At 32.3% G+C, this 16338-nt stretch overlaps 3 protein-coding genes across 4 annotated transcripts; all 3 read left to right on the top strand.

Moving 5' to 3' along the window:
• Positions 1 to 8: 8 nt before the first annotated feature.
• On the top strand, positions 9 to 1169 carry LOC105630216 (hypothetical protein). The gene has a single exon (XM_012211967.3). The coding sequence runs from the start codon at positions 158 to 160 to the stop codon at positions 1118 to 1120; it is 963 nt and encodes a 320-aa protein (XP_012067357.1). The 5' UTR covers positions 9 to 157; the 3' UTR covers positions 1121 to 1169.
• Positions 1170 to 4944: 3775 nt separating this feature from the next.
• Positions 4945 to 9801, top strand: LOC105630378 (ethylene-responsive transcription factor ERF113). 2 transcript variants are annotated; one of them, XM_020677906.3, is made up of 2 exons: positions 4945 to 5287; positions 8734 to 9801. In XM_020677906.3, the coding sequence occupies exons 1-2, from the start codon at positions 5251 to 5253 to the stop codon at positions 9420 to 9422; spliced, it is 726 nt and encodes a 241-aa protein (XP_020533565.1). In that variant the 5' UTR covers positions 4945 to 5250; the 3' UTR covers positions 9423 to 9801. The 2 variants fall into 2 exon arrangements, with proteins under 2 accessions (XP_020533565.1, XP_012067570.1); XM_012212180.4 differs by lacking the exon at positions 4945 to 5287 and adding an exon at positions 7045 to 8196.
• A 3410-nt stretch (positions 9802 to 13211) lies between these two features.
• Positions 13212 to 16208, top strand: LOC105630217 (cytochrome b-c1 complex subunit Rieske-4, mitochondrial). Its single transcript, XM_012211968.3, has 2 exons — positions 13212 to 13574; positions 15345 to 16208. Exons 1-2 carry the CDS (start codon positions 13379 to 13381, stop codon positions 15986 to 15988), a joined length of 840 nt encoding a protein of 279 aa, XP_012067358.1. The 5' UTR covers positions 13212 to 13378; the 3' UTR covers positions 15989 to 16208.
• Positions 16209 to 16338: the final 130 nt, after the last annotated feature.

Genomic DNA, 16338 nt, shown 5'->3' on the forward strand with positions numbered 1-16338 from the left:
CAGTCCCAGCCCAAATTAAACCAACCCTATTCTGAGTTTCTTCTCCTTCACTGACCCTCTCTCCGTCTTTCCACCTATAAAATCAACATATGCATCGTTGCAACTTTTTGTCTTCATCTAACACTCGATCTAGCCATAGAGATAATTAGCATATACAATGGCTTCCAGAGTGATAACACGCAGGCTTTCCTCCAAACTTTTAAACTCCTCTTATGCTTCCACCAGTTCCTCTCAATTTGTCCCCCAAAACACCAACTTTGAATCCCTTGCTCGTTCCTCCAATGCCATCTTCATTCGACAAACAGAATCTGTAAACCCCAATTTTTATTTCTCCAGTTTCACTTCAAACTGTCATAATCACGTCTCTATTTTTGAATCCCAAGCTCTAATACAGCGAAAGCCGGCAAATTTCAATCACAATTTCCTTCAATCGTATATAAATTTTGCTACAAAATCCAACAACCACGACTTTATTAGGTCAACTGTAGAGAAGCCCAGATTTTTTTCGTCATCAACATTTGATGGAGAGAAATCGCAAATCCCTGATTTGAAGCTAAAGGAGACAGCTTTAACAAGTGCTCTTTTAAAGAATCAAAAACCCAGAAAATTTTCAAGTTCGGAATCATCTTCTGATACTGGAAAACCCCAAAATCCAAGTGAGTATCCAAGCAAGATTCCGAATTTCAAGCACCAAGAGATAGAGGGACCAACTGTAGAGAGAGACCTATCTGCTTTGGCCAATGAGACTAGAGAGGTACTGGAAAAGATGATGAAGAACATATATGGTCTCAGCAAAGTTATAGCTCTAATGGCAATTATTCAACTTGGACTTGGAGCTTGGATTTCGCATATTACTAAAGCAAGTCCAATAACAGAGGTATCAATTCAAAATGTTTTGGCTTTTGGGTTTACTTTTACACTTGCTTTTTTGTTGAGGCAATGTCTGAAACCAATGTACTTCTTTAAGAAGATGGAGGAGCAAGGCAGGTTACAGATTCTCACTCTGACCCTACAAGTTGCTAAAAATTTGAATGTCTTCTTTGTGAGGGTTCGTAATGTCTCTGTCTTGTGTATTGTAGGTATGTCAGTAGGATTATTGTTCAATTTGCTATCAAGATGATAGTGTTAGCGTTAATACGATTACAATAACATGCCTATTTTTGTTGAAATTGAGAAATGTATGAGTCAGAATTGGGTCTGAGATCAGAATGAACAATGCCAATTCGAGGGACCAGAAATTAGTAATAATAATCCAATTGCTATTGAGCCCTGAAACATTTTAAGCGTCTGTATTGAAGTTTCAGAAGAATTGAACTTGCTAAACCGGGCACTTGGTAAGATACAATTCCCAATTCTAAATGCACAAACAAAAGCAAGTTACTCTTTAGATATCACATATCTAATACAGCTTAACTAGGCAGCTATAGTCCCTTGATCTTACAACCAGCCCCGAGAACCCCAAATATATTTGCTAAAAGAGGAATTCTCCTAAGGATATTAACCAATTCAAAGCGTCCTCTACCATATACGGGAGCGATTCTCTTAAGAGCAACAGAATCTAAAGGATTTATATCTGCCTCGTTATCAGAATATATGCTGCGAATCATGATTCGGGCATTTCAATGCAATCTGGTGCAGTTAATATTCCGAACAGCTCAGCCATGGAATATTTGAACTGTTTGATTAAGTGGCACCTGAATTCCCATCAGGCTTAGGCACAGTTCGGACATAGGTGAGAATTGTTTGATTAAGTGGTACCTCGATTCCCAAACTAACTTACCCACTCGGTAGCCAATGAACCTATGCAAATTACAATAAAATAAATAATACCATTAAGAAAGGAGAACAATGCCACTCCAGAAGTACAATTTAATGTCTACAAATAATTACATTGCTAACAAAAAATGGTTCGAGAATCAGCATCCTCTAATGGACAACCTGTAGTATAAGAACCCCGCATAATCCAAAAAAAGTCCATCAATACTGCAAGTGCAGAAAAAAGGGAAAAAAAAAAATCCAATAGACAAGGAATTTAAAATAAATCGTCGATCAGAAAATAACTACTGGATGGAAGTATGCAAGTGGCATTACTGTCTCTTATATGTATACACTTAAAAACTACCACCAAAAGCACGTCCAAGAGTTTTTGAATCCACAGGAAAAAAAGGTAGTGTCTTTCTGAGATTCTTTGTCTGTATCAGTTTCTGGTTTTGCGTTTTTAACATCATTCTCAAAGATGGCAATGAATATTCAGAATGAATAAAAATGGGTATTGACACCATACAAAATTGAAAGGAAGAATAAAGTGTACAGGCAAAAATAAGACTATCTTACATTTCCATGATCGACTATCAAAGGATTTCTATTCCCCTTCGCTCCTAGCCAGCATAATCATGTCTCTGAAGGGAAGGTTGATTGAGCGGGGCTGCTCTGAAATTTGGTTACTTCTTCCCGTTCTTCATCTTCAAGAGCTGCATCTCCAATGTCTCTAACTTGTTCAATGGAATCTGACACATCCATTTTCACTACCACGCCAGTCAAAAAAACTTATTGCAGATTTAACTGTTACATCGTTGGCTGCTTCTTAAACAGCTTTTGTTACAGTAGCCATGGGATTTGGAACTCTAGCAATCGATTGAATCCTCCAAGGGAGGGCGATCGACTATTGATTAATTCTCCAGCAGCTGTAGACACCACACGACAATTTTAGCTATAGCAATTCTTGAAAATGTATAATGAGTATGTGCTTGTTTGCATGGTCTGTAGGGACTAGGGGAGAGAAATTATGACAAACAAGAGGAAAACAAAGATGGATAATTAGTTGGATCTTGTTTCCATGTCAATAGAGTTCCATGCTATGCAATGGGCAAAAATGGGTCCAACTGAGCCTAAGAGTTAAAAGATAATTTTAACTCAAAAACTGATAATTCATGACACAATCTTATAATACCTGGAATTAGGATACACACAAATATAATTAATTTTTTTCATATCCATATACTTAATTAAAGTCGAAGCGGACACTTTAATTAAAGAGATAAAACTTTAATTAAAGAGATAAATCTTTAAGCAACAAAATTCTTGGTTCTCAATGGGTTTGCCACTAATCTTAAATCTCGTATATAAACCTTAATTCTACGATGATCTCGCACAGAATCTTTCCTCTAAACTCTTAGAAGTCAAAATTTTTAATTTTGAGGAGCATATAATATTTAAATTTCTAATATTTAAATTTCTAAGGGATGTTAATATCAGCAATCAAATGAATTCATAAAATGTTGTGTGCAGTACACCAAACAAGAGAAACTTCATTATTTAGGATCAACTAAACCAAGCTTATTTGGTTAAATTCTTCCTATTCTTCTTCAACAGTTGTATCTTACACATCCATTTCACGACCAAGTCCATCAAATACACTTCTTGCAGATTTAATTGCTACGTATTTGCTGCTTTTTGCACAGCTTTAACTGTATGGATCTTATTTCCATATCAATAGAGAGGCCATGCTATGCTATGGGTTAAAATGGGTTCAAGTGAGCCTAAGAGTTAAAAATGATCATTTTTCAACCCAATAATTTTAATTCATGACATGATGCTAAAGAGAAAGAAAAAGGTCAATTGATGATGCCATAAACTAAAATCGACCTAAATGCAATTAATTTAATCTATGTCTGGTCCTAAACTGTAACGAAGCCCGGTACGTTAAATTAAGGAGGTGATGCTTTAAATAATAAAAATCTTGATTTATAGTAATCCTTGTATATAAACTCTAATTTTGCTGGTCGAATCGAGGTTTTAATAAAATTGCTTAGGACATTCACCAATTCTGGTAGATGTCCTCCACCACATACAGAACAATGGTTCTCTTAAGACAAAACATTTGCTACAGTGAGGATTTGGACATTTCTATGCAATCTGATGCAGTTATAATCCCATCATTTCGACAGTTGGAAAATTTGAATTGTTTGATTAACTGTTACCTGAATTCCCATCATGCTTAGTCTCAGTTCGAACATATAGATGACAATGCAGAGCTCAATGGCATTAGACTAACTTTATTGATGGCAATCAACGGTCTAGAGGGACTGTGAGAGAGAAATTATAACAGACAAAAGGAAAACAAGGATGGATGATTGGTAGAAAATTGTTTTCATAACAATATAGGGGTCATGTTATGTATGAGTTAAAATCAATTCAAGTGAGTCCCAATACTTAAAGAAAAAGGATAATTTTTCAACTCAAAAATTAATAATTCATAACACAATGCTAAAGTCATAATAAACGGCCCATTTTCGTAACTCCAAGCCTATAAAACGATAAATTAAAATCGATCTAAATGCAATTAACATCACTCATAAGCTATAAATCTAATAAGAGCGAAGTCAGCGCTTTAAATTCGAAAAGACAAAATTTTAAATAATAAAATTAAGCACAGAACAAGTATTGAAAATTTGTGAAAAAGAAACAAATCTCTTTACGTTTTGTATATAAATTATAATTCTCTTGTCTAAGTTTCTATTCTTCGTTAGAATATGCCACAATGGCTTTTGTAGTAATCTCGAACTGTCTTTTGTTTAAATTCTTAAATTCAGAAATTTTTAAATATTAAGTTTATTGTAATATTTAAATTTCTAGGGGAGATTAATATCACTAATCAATGAATTGACAATTTGTTGTGTGCAAGACACAAAACGAGATAATCTTGACCACGTAACCATTGTGCAAGACACGAAACGAGATAATCTTGACTACGTAACCATGTGCAAGACACAAAACGAGATAATCTTGACTACGTAACCACCTAATAAACCAAGCTTGCAAGCCAAAAATTTCCTACACACAGTTGCTTTTGGAGGCTAAAGCAAAGCTTGCCAAACTCAATCCCTCTATATATTTATATATTTTGTTTATTATATATATAATTAAGCTTATCAAGTAATACATTTATCATGTTTAAGTCGAAGTGACAGCACAAAGGATACCCGACTTTAACGTGCAGCAATGAAAACCCTACAACTAACCCTACGCCCTGTCCTGTTCTTGTTCTCTTCTCGATCCTTCACTGCCTGCCTTTCTCTCTCTCTCTCTCTCTCTCTCTCTCTCTCTCTTTCTTTCTCTCTCTCTCCCTCTTTCTTACTTTTTATATCTCTTTATCTAACAGTTAATTACAGAGAGAGTGTTAATCATGAGTTATAAATATGGCTGCGGATCGCACTTCACAGATGCCTGAATCTCTTGTAATAGATCACCATGGACATGGACATGGAATCAACACCGCAGGATCAAGGTAAGTTAATTACTATAATTCATCTTCAACCATTATATCTTTAAAAGGAAAATCTTATTTCCATTTTTCTTGAATATATGCATGTCTTTTCAAAGCAATTAAACAACTGTTTTACAGTTTTGAAATCTTAGTTGCATCCCAATAAAGCAAGAAGGAACTTTTCAAAGTCGAAAATTACAATTGCCTAATCATTCAAATATTTACCAACTCTCAAATTAGATGTTTATGAGTGTAAATAAATCGAACCGAATTGAATTTTAAAAAGCTTGTACACAATTTAATTTGGTTAGTTTTAATTTCAAAAAATTTGAAATTTTATGCTTACTCCAAGCAGGAGATGATTATACAAAGCCCATGAATAAACAAGACTATGTTGTATATTTCACATTAATTGGTTTTATACAAAGCCCATGAATAAAATATTTTATCTAAAAAACACGTGAATTTACCAATTTCTGAAAAGACATCAATATTTTTTTTATGCATGGAGTGTATATCCATGTGATATAAGGCTGCAGATTCTTACTTGAAGATTAGAGTAAGCATGAGACAAATAATGGGGAAGTCCAAATTAGTGACCTGTGCTATATATATATATATATATATAGTGACCTGTGCTATATATGACACGGCAGAAACATATATGACATGTTTTCCTCTGAACTTACTTATCTCTTCAAAAAAAAAAAAAAAAAAAAAAAAAAAAAAATCTCATATGGATAATTCAAAGCGCATTTTTTTTCCCTTCTCTCTCGAGCATTGATTTGGATGGTAAACAATTCATACCCATAAATGTGAGTAGACAGTTCGATTTTTGAAAAAGCATATTTCTTTAAATCAAAAAAAGCATGAACTAAATATGAATACTCAACTGTTTCGGCTAAAAAAAGCTAATCAATCAGCACAATAATTAGTTTTTCGATAATTAAGCTGATGAAGCAAATGGATCAAAGAAAGCAAACTTGCTGCTGGGATCATATCTTGCTTAATCTCATCTTTACCACAACTAAACTGTCGCATTCTACTTGCAGCTCCTTAATGCCCAAATTTTTAGCAATTTTCAAACCTATTAAAGCCCATAACTCAGCTGTTCGAACAAAGCATGAACCAAAATTAACAAGAAAACTATATATTTTCAGTTGGAAGTAGAAACATAATTTATACTTCGAAATAAAATTTTACTTTCTTATTTCGAACTTAAGAAATTAATCCAATTTTTTTTATAATTAATGTATTTATATCGGGTTAATTTCACCCATGGCAGCTCAATTTAGCACAGTGCACTTTATCTTTTTTAAATTTCATTTTATAATAGAAAATACCTACGTTTCAATTTATATAAAAATAAATATCTTTTATTAAATTCAAAATTAATCCTCGCTGGGAAGATGAACGTGGACAATATATTCGAAGGTAAATTTTCTTAAAGATAAGCAAGGGTTCATTTTTCTCCCTCATTTACGTTTCTAATAAAATTAATATTATATTATACCAATAAAATAAAATAGAAAATAAAGAAATATTATATTAATTAAAAAGTTTATATTCATAAAATGAAGATTAAATAAAAATAAAAATCTAAACTTTTTTTTTGAGTGGAAAAAATCCAACTTCTATTATAAAGAGATTGGACAATTTTTTATTTAAGATTTTTGCTGAAGAAAAGATAAAAAGTTAAACAAATGAATATTTATTTTCTTAGATTATTCAATTTTCCGATTAGAAGCATGGTAAGAGGCATTTTTCTATTCCATAAATTAAAGTTTGGATATTTTAATTATAAAATTAAAATTAAAAAATGTGAAAGTGTGCTAGTGTTAAGTTTTAAATATCTTGGTTAAAATTAACCCAATATATTTAATATAAGCGAAAATGACATTTTTTTTTATATATATATTCAGATTCTATTATTAGGGATCGTCTAATCTAGTTCGGGATATAGTCTGATAAGGCTCTTCACCTTTCCCTATAAATATATTTAGTGTGATTGAACCTGGGAGTTCTTAACAAATGTTGGGTTTGTCTTACCAACTGAGCCACAATCCGTAGGTAAAATAAAATCTATTTTTTAATATAAATGAATTTTAAACTTGTAATTGTTGAATTTGTTTAAAAATGAATTTAAAATGAAAATTTTGAATAGAAGACATGTTCTTCTTTCTTTTTTTTTCTTTTTATTTTTTTGAATACAAATTTTTTATATTCCATTTTTCTCAAACCCATACATATGCCTTCGTTTACAAAAATTAAAATATTATGTTTTCTGTCTTTTTCTTCCCCCTATTTTTCATATCCAAGGGACAAATAAGTTCTGACTTTAACTTGCAGCAATCAAAACCCTACAAGCAAGAATCTTTTTTTTTTTTTTTTTGGTTGTTTTTTTCCCCTCCTTCTGTCCTTTTTCTCTCCTATTCCCTTCTTCTTCTCTTTCTTTCTTTCTTTTTTTTTTTTCTTGCTGTTCAATCCCTTCAACTCTCTCTTAGAAGATCACCATATCCTTCTTTTTTGATATCTTTCTCGGCTTTATTCATCTTTATCATCATCCAGAATCCAGATCAAACCACAGATCTGACTTTTTCTTAATACATAAACATAAATTAATAAATATATATATAAATAGAAGTAGCTAGAACCTAACATCATTCATCAGAGAGATCTCATGCACTATAGACTAGATAGAAACAGACAAGAAAACCCTTGAAAAGAAAGCAAGAATTGCATAAAGAGCAATATGATGCAAGGAAAGAGGCCATTTTCTTGTGATGTGTCATCATCAAATGAGCTTGGAGAGGAAGATCATCACATTTCAAATACCCATCAACCCTACCTTGATCAAGCCCAATCGGTTAATCTTGAGTCTGGTAGGATTGAACATCGATCTTCTCAACCTGCAAATGATGATCATCAAGGTACATAATTTATAAAATCAAAATGTCATGCACGTCTACTATACGCACCTACCTTATCTTTTGTTTTTTTTTTTTTTTTTTTTTTTTTTTTTTTCTGATTTTCAGTATTTTAACTTGATTTTTGGAAGGTGATAGTATAATGACTCTTCTTAAAGTTTTTTTTTTCTGAAATAATTTATGATTTTTAGTGAATTTTTGTGCACTATGTTCATTAACTTGTTCAATATAAAAATTGTGATCCATGATTTGGCAAATTAATTAGGAAACATTTATTCCCTTTCAATTTTGATTTGTTGGATTCACACCGAATAGATCCGTTATATTATATTTTCTTGAGTTGCATTTAGCTAGTCAGCTAGCTAGGTCTTAGAAATGGAGTCAAGAGATTAAGAATTGAATCCTGACAATTTCTTTCCTTTGAAAAATATCTTCTAATGTACTAAAAAGGGAAAATTTTCATTTCAAACATTAACTTTGAGTTATCTATAGAATTTGATCTAACTATATATATATAAGGATGAAATATGTTTTGTGAAGGGAACATCAAAAGAAGACACTATAGAGGAGTAAGGCAAAGACCATGGGGAAAGTGGGCGGCCGAAATCCGAGACCCAAAAAAGGCTGCTCGTGTCTGGCTTGGAACCTTTGACACGGCAGAAGCTGCTGCTATTGCCTATGACACCGCTGCTTTGAAATTCAAAGGATCTAAAGCTAAGCTCAACTTTCCTGAACGTGTTCAAGTACCATCAGGATCTCATAATAATTTAGGTCTCTTGCCAACAACTAACCAAAACTCACTACTTCTTTTTCCTAACAATAGTAACTACAATGTCATTTCTCCTCCGCCACCTCTTCCACCACTACCACCACTTCCTCCTCCGTCTGTTCCGCTGCTGCCATTGACACCTCAAGAAGCTTTTCCAAACCTTTTTCAGTACGCGCAGCTTCTTTGCAGCAATGATGACAGTTATCTACAATATGCTGCTGCTTCGGGTCTGTATGATAATAACACTAGTAGTAATTTATGGATGAGTTCGTTATCTTCTTATTCTTCTTCTTCTTCTTCATCATCATCATCAATTGCTCCCCAACAACAACGAGAAGAAGATTTTTTGAGGTTTTCGCCGCAAATGCCAGCTTCAGGTTTTTCTTCTGATTATTGGTCAAATAACAGTTATTTTCTTGATCAGGAGAGGGACTTCGATAATATTAGTCCCAAGAAATAATGCATTACATAGCTAGGGTTTCATCGTGATCATGATCATGACTCTCCATAAGCAATCAGCTAGGTTTCATGAGATAATGTGAGCTTCAGGAATGCATGCATTGTAATAAAGTTTCATTATTTTATGAAGCTTAATTTTATTGAAAATTTCTTTTAAGAAATTTTCAGGCTCATACTGGAGCCCTAGGTTTTACATAATTTATGGACAACTCACACTCCATTAATGAGAAATTGATTAGGAGGTCTTGGGTTTAAATCTTGGATGGAATGGAACGAGTTATTAAAATTGAGAACTCTAATGTACAACTCATTTCAATTTCAATATATGTCAAGAGACAGAATTTGAATTAGCTCATGAAAAGAAAGAATTTATTGTATCATTTCGTGTGTGCTATATATATATATTTTTGTGATGTTTCAGTTGATCATTGCGTGATGAATGTGGGAAGCTTGTTGAAATTCTTCAATTTGTGATTTTATTTGACGTAATGGAGTTGAAAACTTTAGCAATTTCATATTGGCCAACGAGGTATTTGCAATTTAAATCTCTTTAGCTGATAATTTTAGACTTATGCCATTCATGTTAATACCCTCTTTATTTGTAAATCTTATCCAACATAATCAATTCATTCGTTATAACCGTCTTCATATATTTATTTCCAGCTATATATTTATTTTTGGAAAAAAACTTGTCTAGATCTGGACTATGTCCTACCTATGGATCAATAAAATGAAATTAAAACTACTTTTCTAAAAAGTGTTTCGATTTTATCTATTTTTTCTAAATGTATGGTTAGAAATACTCATGTTTCAATAAAAATATTAAATTTCATTGGTCTGGTCCATAAATGGAGAGATGAATCTAATAAGTTTTTTCCTTATTTTTGACACCAACGTAGCCTTAAAAAATTATACACAAGTGACATAGCAATAATAGAGGACTGATCAAATTATCAAACAATCAATTCTCGAACCAGGCAAAAGATCAATATGACTAGGCAGTGGAACAAAAGGTGTGGAAGCTTCTTCACATGCTAATGAAGCTTAAATGAAAAGCATAAAAGTTGCTATATTAACATTATTGGTGGATTTTGCAATTTGGAAGCTAATATAAAATTATACTATATTGGATGTGACAGTTAATTGGACAAAAATGAAGCTAGGTTCACCAAAATGAAGCTAGGTTCACCTCCCTTAGCTAGTGTGGGACAATGATAGAATCATGTAGCGTTGAGATAGCATTTGAAGGGTCACTTTTGCCATCTAAAGCAAATAAAGAGTGCTTTCGGCTCTTTGGCATTGTATTTCAATAATTGCGGCTATGTTGGTTTCCGTCATTTGATCTCTATCGTCTACTTCAACATCAGACAGTCTAACCAGCTCTGATTGCTACCACTCAAACCTATTTATTAATTTGTACAACTCAATGCACTTTTTTCAAATATACTTATTTATTTATTTTTGAGAATTAAAATTCACCTCTGCTGGCTTAAAATTAAGTCTTTATTCAAAATATATGATTTTGTAATCTTTCTCTTCAACTAATATTTGAGGATGGAGTTAGGTCAGGTCCATTTTATAATATGGTATGTAAATCTATCCTACTTCAATGTAGGTCACCGCTCATGTGTTCGTCTGTAAACTTCATGCGCCAGATGTTTATGCCTGCACTAGGGAATGCATTATCTCACATTAGTTTGAGATGGGTCTTTACTCAGAATATAAGATTTGGATAATTCTATTCTTTTTAAACTAGTTTTTGGAGATAAAGTTATGCTCAATCCACTTTATAATATTAGACTCGCTTAGACCAGGTTTATAATTTCTTTCATGGACCTAACAAATTAAAATATAAATTTTTAAAAATTATTTTACTTTTTTTCAGTGTATAATTAGAAATATTCTAATTTCAAAAAAAAAAAAATTTTTTTAAAAATCGTTCTTAAATATAATTTTTTAAAAAATCGTTCTTACTTTTTTTTATTGTATGTTTAGAAATATTCTAATTTAAAAAATATATAATTAATTTTCATTTATTTAATTTATAAATGGGACTATAGATTCCGTCAAGATAAGTTAGTTGGAAAAGTCATCTCTTTTTGTCTTAATTGCATTTAAATATATAATTTAGAGACAAAAAGAAATCGTGAAACTAGTAATAATGCACACATGCTTAAATAGATCTTGAAGCATGGTGTTAGCCAAAAGAAATTACAATGACATGAAAAGGGAAATAATACACATGCCAAAGTTGCTGTCGGTCGGATTTGAGGTTTCATCCTTCCTATATAATTCAAAAATAAGTAAACTATTTCCCATTTATTAGCAAACATTATTAGTTCATCAAAAGAAATTCTAATCAAACATATTTTGTATAATGGTAAACTATTTCCCACACATTTACATATTATGTAAATAATTTGAATTGTAGATCTATTTTATGAAACAAAAAATTAGTTAAAAGAAATTATTAAAAAAGTTATTATACAAAAAAATGTGAAATAATATTTTTTTAGCTTTTTTTTTTCTTTTTAACATCTTTAGTTGACATTTTATTTGAAAGATTTGTGATAAAAATGATTAGAATCATTTCTCAATATTATAAAACTTTGAGATGAGAATCTTTTAAACTCTCTGAATATGATTCGATTCAATTAAAAAAAAAAAAAAGAACTAGTTTACTCCATTTATTTACTTAATTTATTTCTATATATCATTTTCTTTTTCTCTCTTTTTTTTTTTTTTTTTGACTTCATGTTGGTATAAAAAGAAAATTATGAGAATTTTTTTTTTTAAATTGAATCAAATAGATATTTCTTTGTCACATTATTTAATTATAAATTTTTTATTTTTTTATGATAAAATATTTCATCAAAAAATTTATTCTTTTATAATATTCAATTGATAAAATAAAATATAACAAAATTCAGCAATAAATTATATAATTATCCCTTTTAAACGGTGAGCAGGTAATGGGTTATTAGTTCCGGGTCTCTTTGGACCACACCGTTCATAGTTCAAAGCCTGAGCCCAAAGATGGCAATTTGGGCTGGTATCATTCTCATGCTATGCGTATCAAAATTACGATGTTATTAGAGATTTTTCCCTCATGGCCCGAGGGAAGGTAAACTATCAAGAATGTGAAGTCAAAGATCGAAAGTCTAGAAGTGCGATTGAATTGGCAACACATGATTGGCACGTGAAAAGAGTTATCGAATTCAATTTTTTACTAAATGCATTTATAGAGATGACCGGTGAGCTTTAATTATGTCTAAGTCTCGAGCCGGATTAAAAGGTCTCTATTAATGGGTTCTGAATACTGATAATTTACAAAAAAAAAAAAAAAAAACTCGACTTTTATACTTAAAGGCCAAACCGGCTCCATCTTTAAACGAGATAAACTTTACTCATCCTATTTGTGTAAGTATCTAAGGAAATGAATGAAATTTGCAAATTTTGAACTTTAAATTTAACAAAATTCCAAATAATTAATTGAAATTGTATTTTTAACTAAAATTAAATGGCTCAAATTAACAAAAATAGCAATAAATTTAATCTTTGTAAAAATAGGTAAATTTTTCTTTTGAAATTAATAAAACTACTATGCAATCCATCAATTGTGACCTAAATTTTCTTCTTCTAATTATAATTTTAATTAGTTGAAAAAACCTGAATTTACTCTATTTGATTGAGAATAATGATTTTTATTTTATGCAAAATTATCTAATTTTACTTGAGAAAAAAAAAATAAGGGTCCTCGATCCTTATATTTGATACGCATACGTGTCAAAATCAGATTCACTCCTTGAATAAAACCCGGTCACTGATCGCTCTTCTGATCATCTCTCTTTCACGTTCCAAAGATCTCGCGAAGCAAGACGACGCCACTTGCCGTTCAGAGTGAGAATTGGATCGAACGGAGAATCAAAACATTTGCAGGAGAGAAATTTGTAGAAGATGTTGAGAGTCGCAGTGAGGAGGCTTTCTTCTATCTGTTCGACGCAGCCGTCGTGGAGGCCCAATCAGGCTGCCTTGTCAATTGTTTCCAGCAATCCGATCAACAGCGGCGATTCATCCTCCTCAGACGAGATTAAATCAAAAGTCTTGAAGGATTACTTTGCTTTCCGGCCTCACTTCCACCCTCCTCAGAGAGGTTTGAGTTTTCCTCTTTACTTTTCTAAATTTAGGTTTTTTTTTTTTTGGTTTAATGTTATGAGGATAATCTGATGTTCTCGGTTTTAATTTAAGAACACTTTGGCGGGTTATTTTTCTGCGTTTAGAGCTTTATTAGGGATTCAATTGTTCTAATGAAATTATTGCAATTTGTTGTCTATTTATATTTGCTTAATTATTAACATATGTCGTTAGTTTTCTAGGGTATTATGGCATGATAAAGCTTGGGAATGTCATTGTTATTGTCGTATTTATAAGGAAAGAAGAATGGGAAGAAATGGTTAAAACTTCTCAAAATATATTTCCTGAAGAGAGTTTATGCTTCCTGGTGTAAATGAATTTAGAGTATGGAATTCATTTATGAATATAGAATTTAGGTTTAGTTGTACAGAATTTCAAAAAATTTTAGTTTTTACTAGATAAATAAACATTTTCATTTATACCAAAAATGAAAACCTTAAAGTTTCTAAGGAATTGCATTAAATGTTGCAGAATTCATTTATACTAAACTTGTAACATATAACATCAACAGCAGCCAAGATATTGTGGGTATTTGAGAATTTGATATTATTGAATAGTTTTCAATGTTACAATGTTACTTAGGATTCATCTTGAGACCATGATTTTTTCTTATTTGTTTCTTCACTTTGTCTCCATTGGTTGTTGTTTTATATCCTACTACTTTATGAAACTAAACAAATAGGAAGCAAAAGCTTTTCCTTCTAGTGATATAGACATGTTAGAGATATTGTATGTTGGATTAAAGTAATTAGATATCAATTTTTGATCTTCTGGTTTTAAGTTCTTAATTAGAATAATATTTGGGTCATAACTCGTAACTTTGTCGCAGAATATTGGAAGTAAGTAAAATTTGTAAGTTCTACTTCAATATGCATTAGTGGTTACAAATGATGGGAACTCTTAATTCAAAAAAAACAGGTGCAAAGTTATAAACAGTTTTGAGCTAAGTATTGCTGTATTGTTACATCAGAATTTGGAATTTTTCAATAGTTCTTCCCTATTCTCTTTTGTCAACATGATCAGCTCACACCTTGAATGTGATTCCTATTTTCTAGAAGTCAACTGTCTTGACTCATAGTTTTCCTTTTGAGTCTTTTTCGAGAAAGTTTTAAGCTCTTAATTAAAACCAATGGAAGATTTGGTTTTTGTTTAAACAGGAACTAGGACTGTTGATAGACATTCTATTCACCCATGTCTCGGAAACAAGTGCTCATATTAGCTCAGAGAATCTATTTGCTAACTTTTCTTTCTCAGTTTTAGATGGTTTGTGATGATGGTTTTATTCTGCATAGTGTGTGTAATTTGCAACACTGATAGATGAGGAATCTATCTGCAACAATGGATTATGTGCTCCAATTCCCATTTTGTAATTTACAAAGACCTAAAACAGAAATGCTGCTGATCATGGTGTGAAGAAGAATGGGGTAGTTCAGAAGCATTATGTTTGCTTGAGTTGGTAGCATGTTAATGGAGTTGTCTAGTAATTCATTTTTAGTGGCATCCTAAAGCTGTTCGTTGTTTCTTCTAGAATAGACAGTTGTGAAGGATAAATCATATATGCATCTAACAGCATGTGCTATCTGTTGAAATTAGACAATTTGCACCTTTTTCCTGCTGTTATATTCCTCTATAAGTCGAGACATGTCTTTTATCTTTCAGCCATGTCACAACAGGACAGTTGTTCACGTTGTGAGGACTTGTGACAGGGATAGATTATTCTTGGTTTCAGGTTTCTCTTCTGGATCACTCACTCCAAGAAATGAAGATGGCATAATTTCAGATGTTCCAGCAACAGTAGCAGCTGTTAAGAACCCTACTTCAAAGATAACCTATGACGAGTATAACCATGAACGATTCCCTCCAGGTGATCCCAGCAAGCGAGCATTTGCCTATTTTGTCCTTACTGGTGGCAGGTTTGTTTATGCTTCAGTGATCCGTCTCCTTATCCTCAAGTTTGTGCTGAGTATGTCTGCCAGTAAGGATGTCCTTGCACTTGCCTCTCTTGAGGTTGATCTCTCAGGTATTGAGCCAGGTAGCACTGTGACAGTTAAGTGGCGTGGAAAGCCAGTTTTCATCAGGCGCCGAACAGAGGATGATATCAAGCTGGCGAATAGTGTCGATTTGGCATCTCTTCGTGATCCACAGCCAGATGCAGACAGGGTCAAGGACCCAGAATGGCTAATTGTCATTGGGGTTTGCACGCATTTGGGTTGCATTCCCTTACCAAATGCTGGTGATTTTGGTGGCTGGTTTTGCCCGTGCCATGGCTCACATTATGATATCTCTGGTAGGATTCGCAAGGGTCCAGCACCATACAATCTGGAGGTGCCTACTTACACCTTTTTGGATGAAAACAAGTTAATGATTGGCTGAGGTTTATACTTCACTGAAACATGTTAATTTGGGGATAATTTTTTTTTTTTTCTTAATTGAATCTGATAATGTCGAAGAGTTGTTGCATATCTTGTTTTGTGCCCCAATTTATATGGGACGTGTTTATTTTTTAGGGATGTTATGCAACTTATTTGAGATATCATTGTAAACTGTTGCTGTCAGAGCTGCTCGTAATTCTGAATAAGCTACTTTTGTCAAAGCATGAATCTCGTTGAAACGTGATGGTGGTTTCAGGATAGTTACTGTTAATTATTTTGTTCAGGCCTATTCCACCTGTTTGAAATGGAAGTTGAAATTGCCTGTTTATAAAAACACCATGTTAAAATGTT

The sequence above is a fragment of the Jatropha curcas genome, chromosome 1 (genome assembly GCF_041381405.1).
Source record: "Jatropha curcas cultivar XTBG-Jc1 chromosome 1, XTBG_Jcur_1.0, whole genome shotgun sequence".
Lineage (NCBI taxonomy): Eukaryota > Viridiplantae > Streptophyta > Magnoliopsida > Malpighiales > Euphorbiaceae > Jatropha > Jatropha curcas.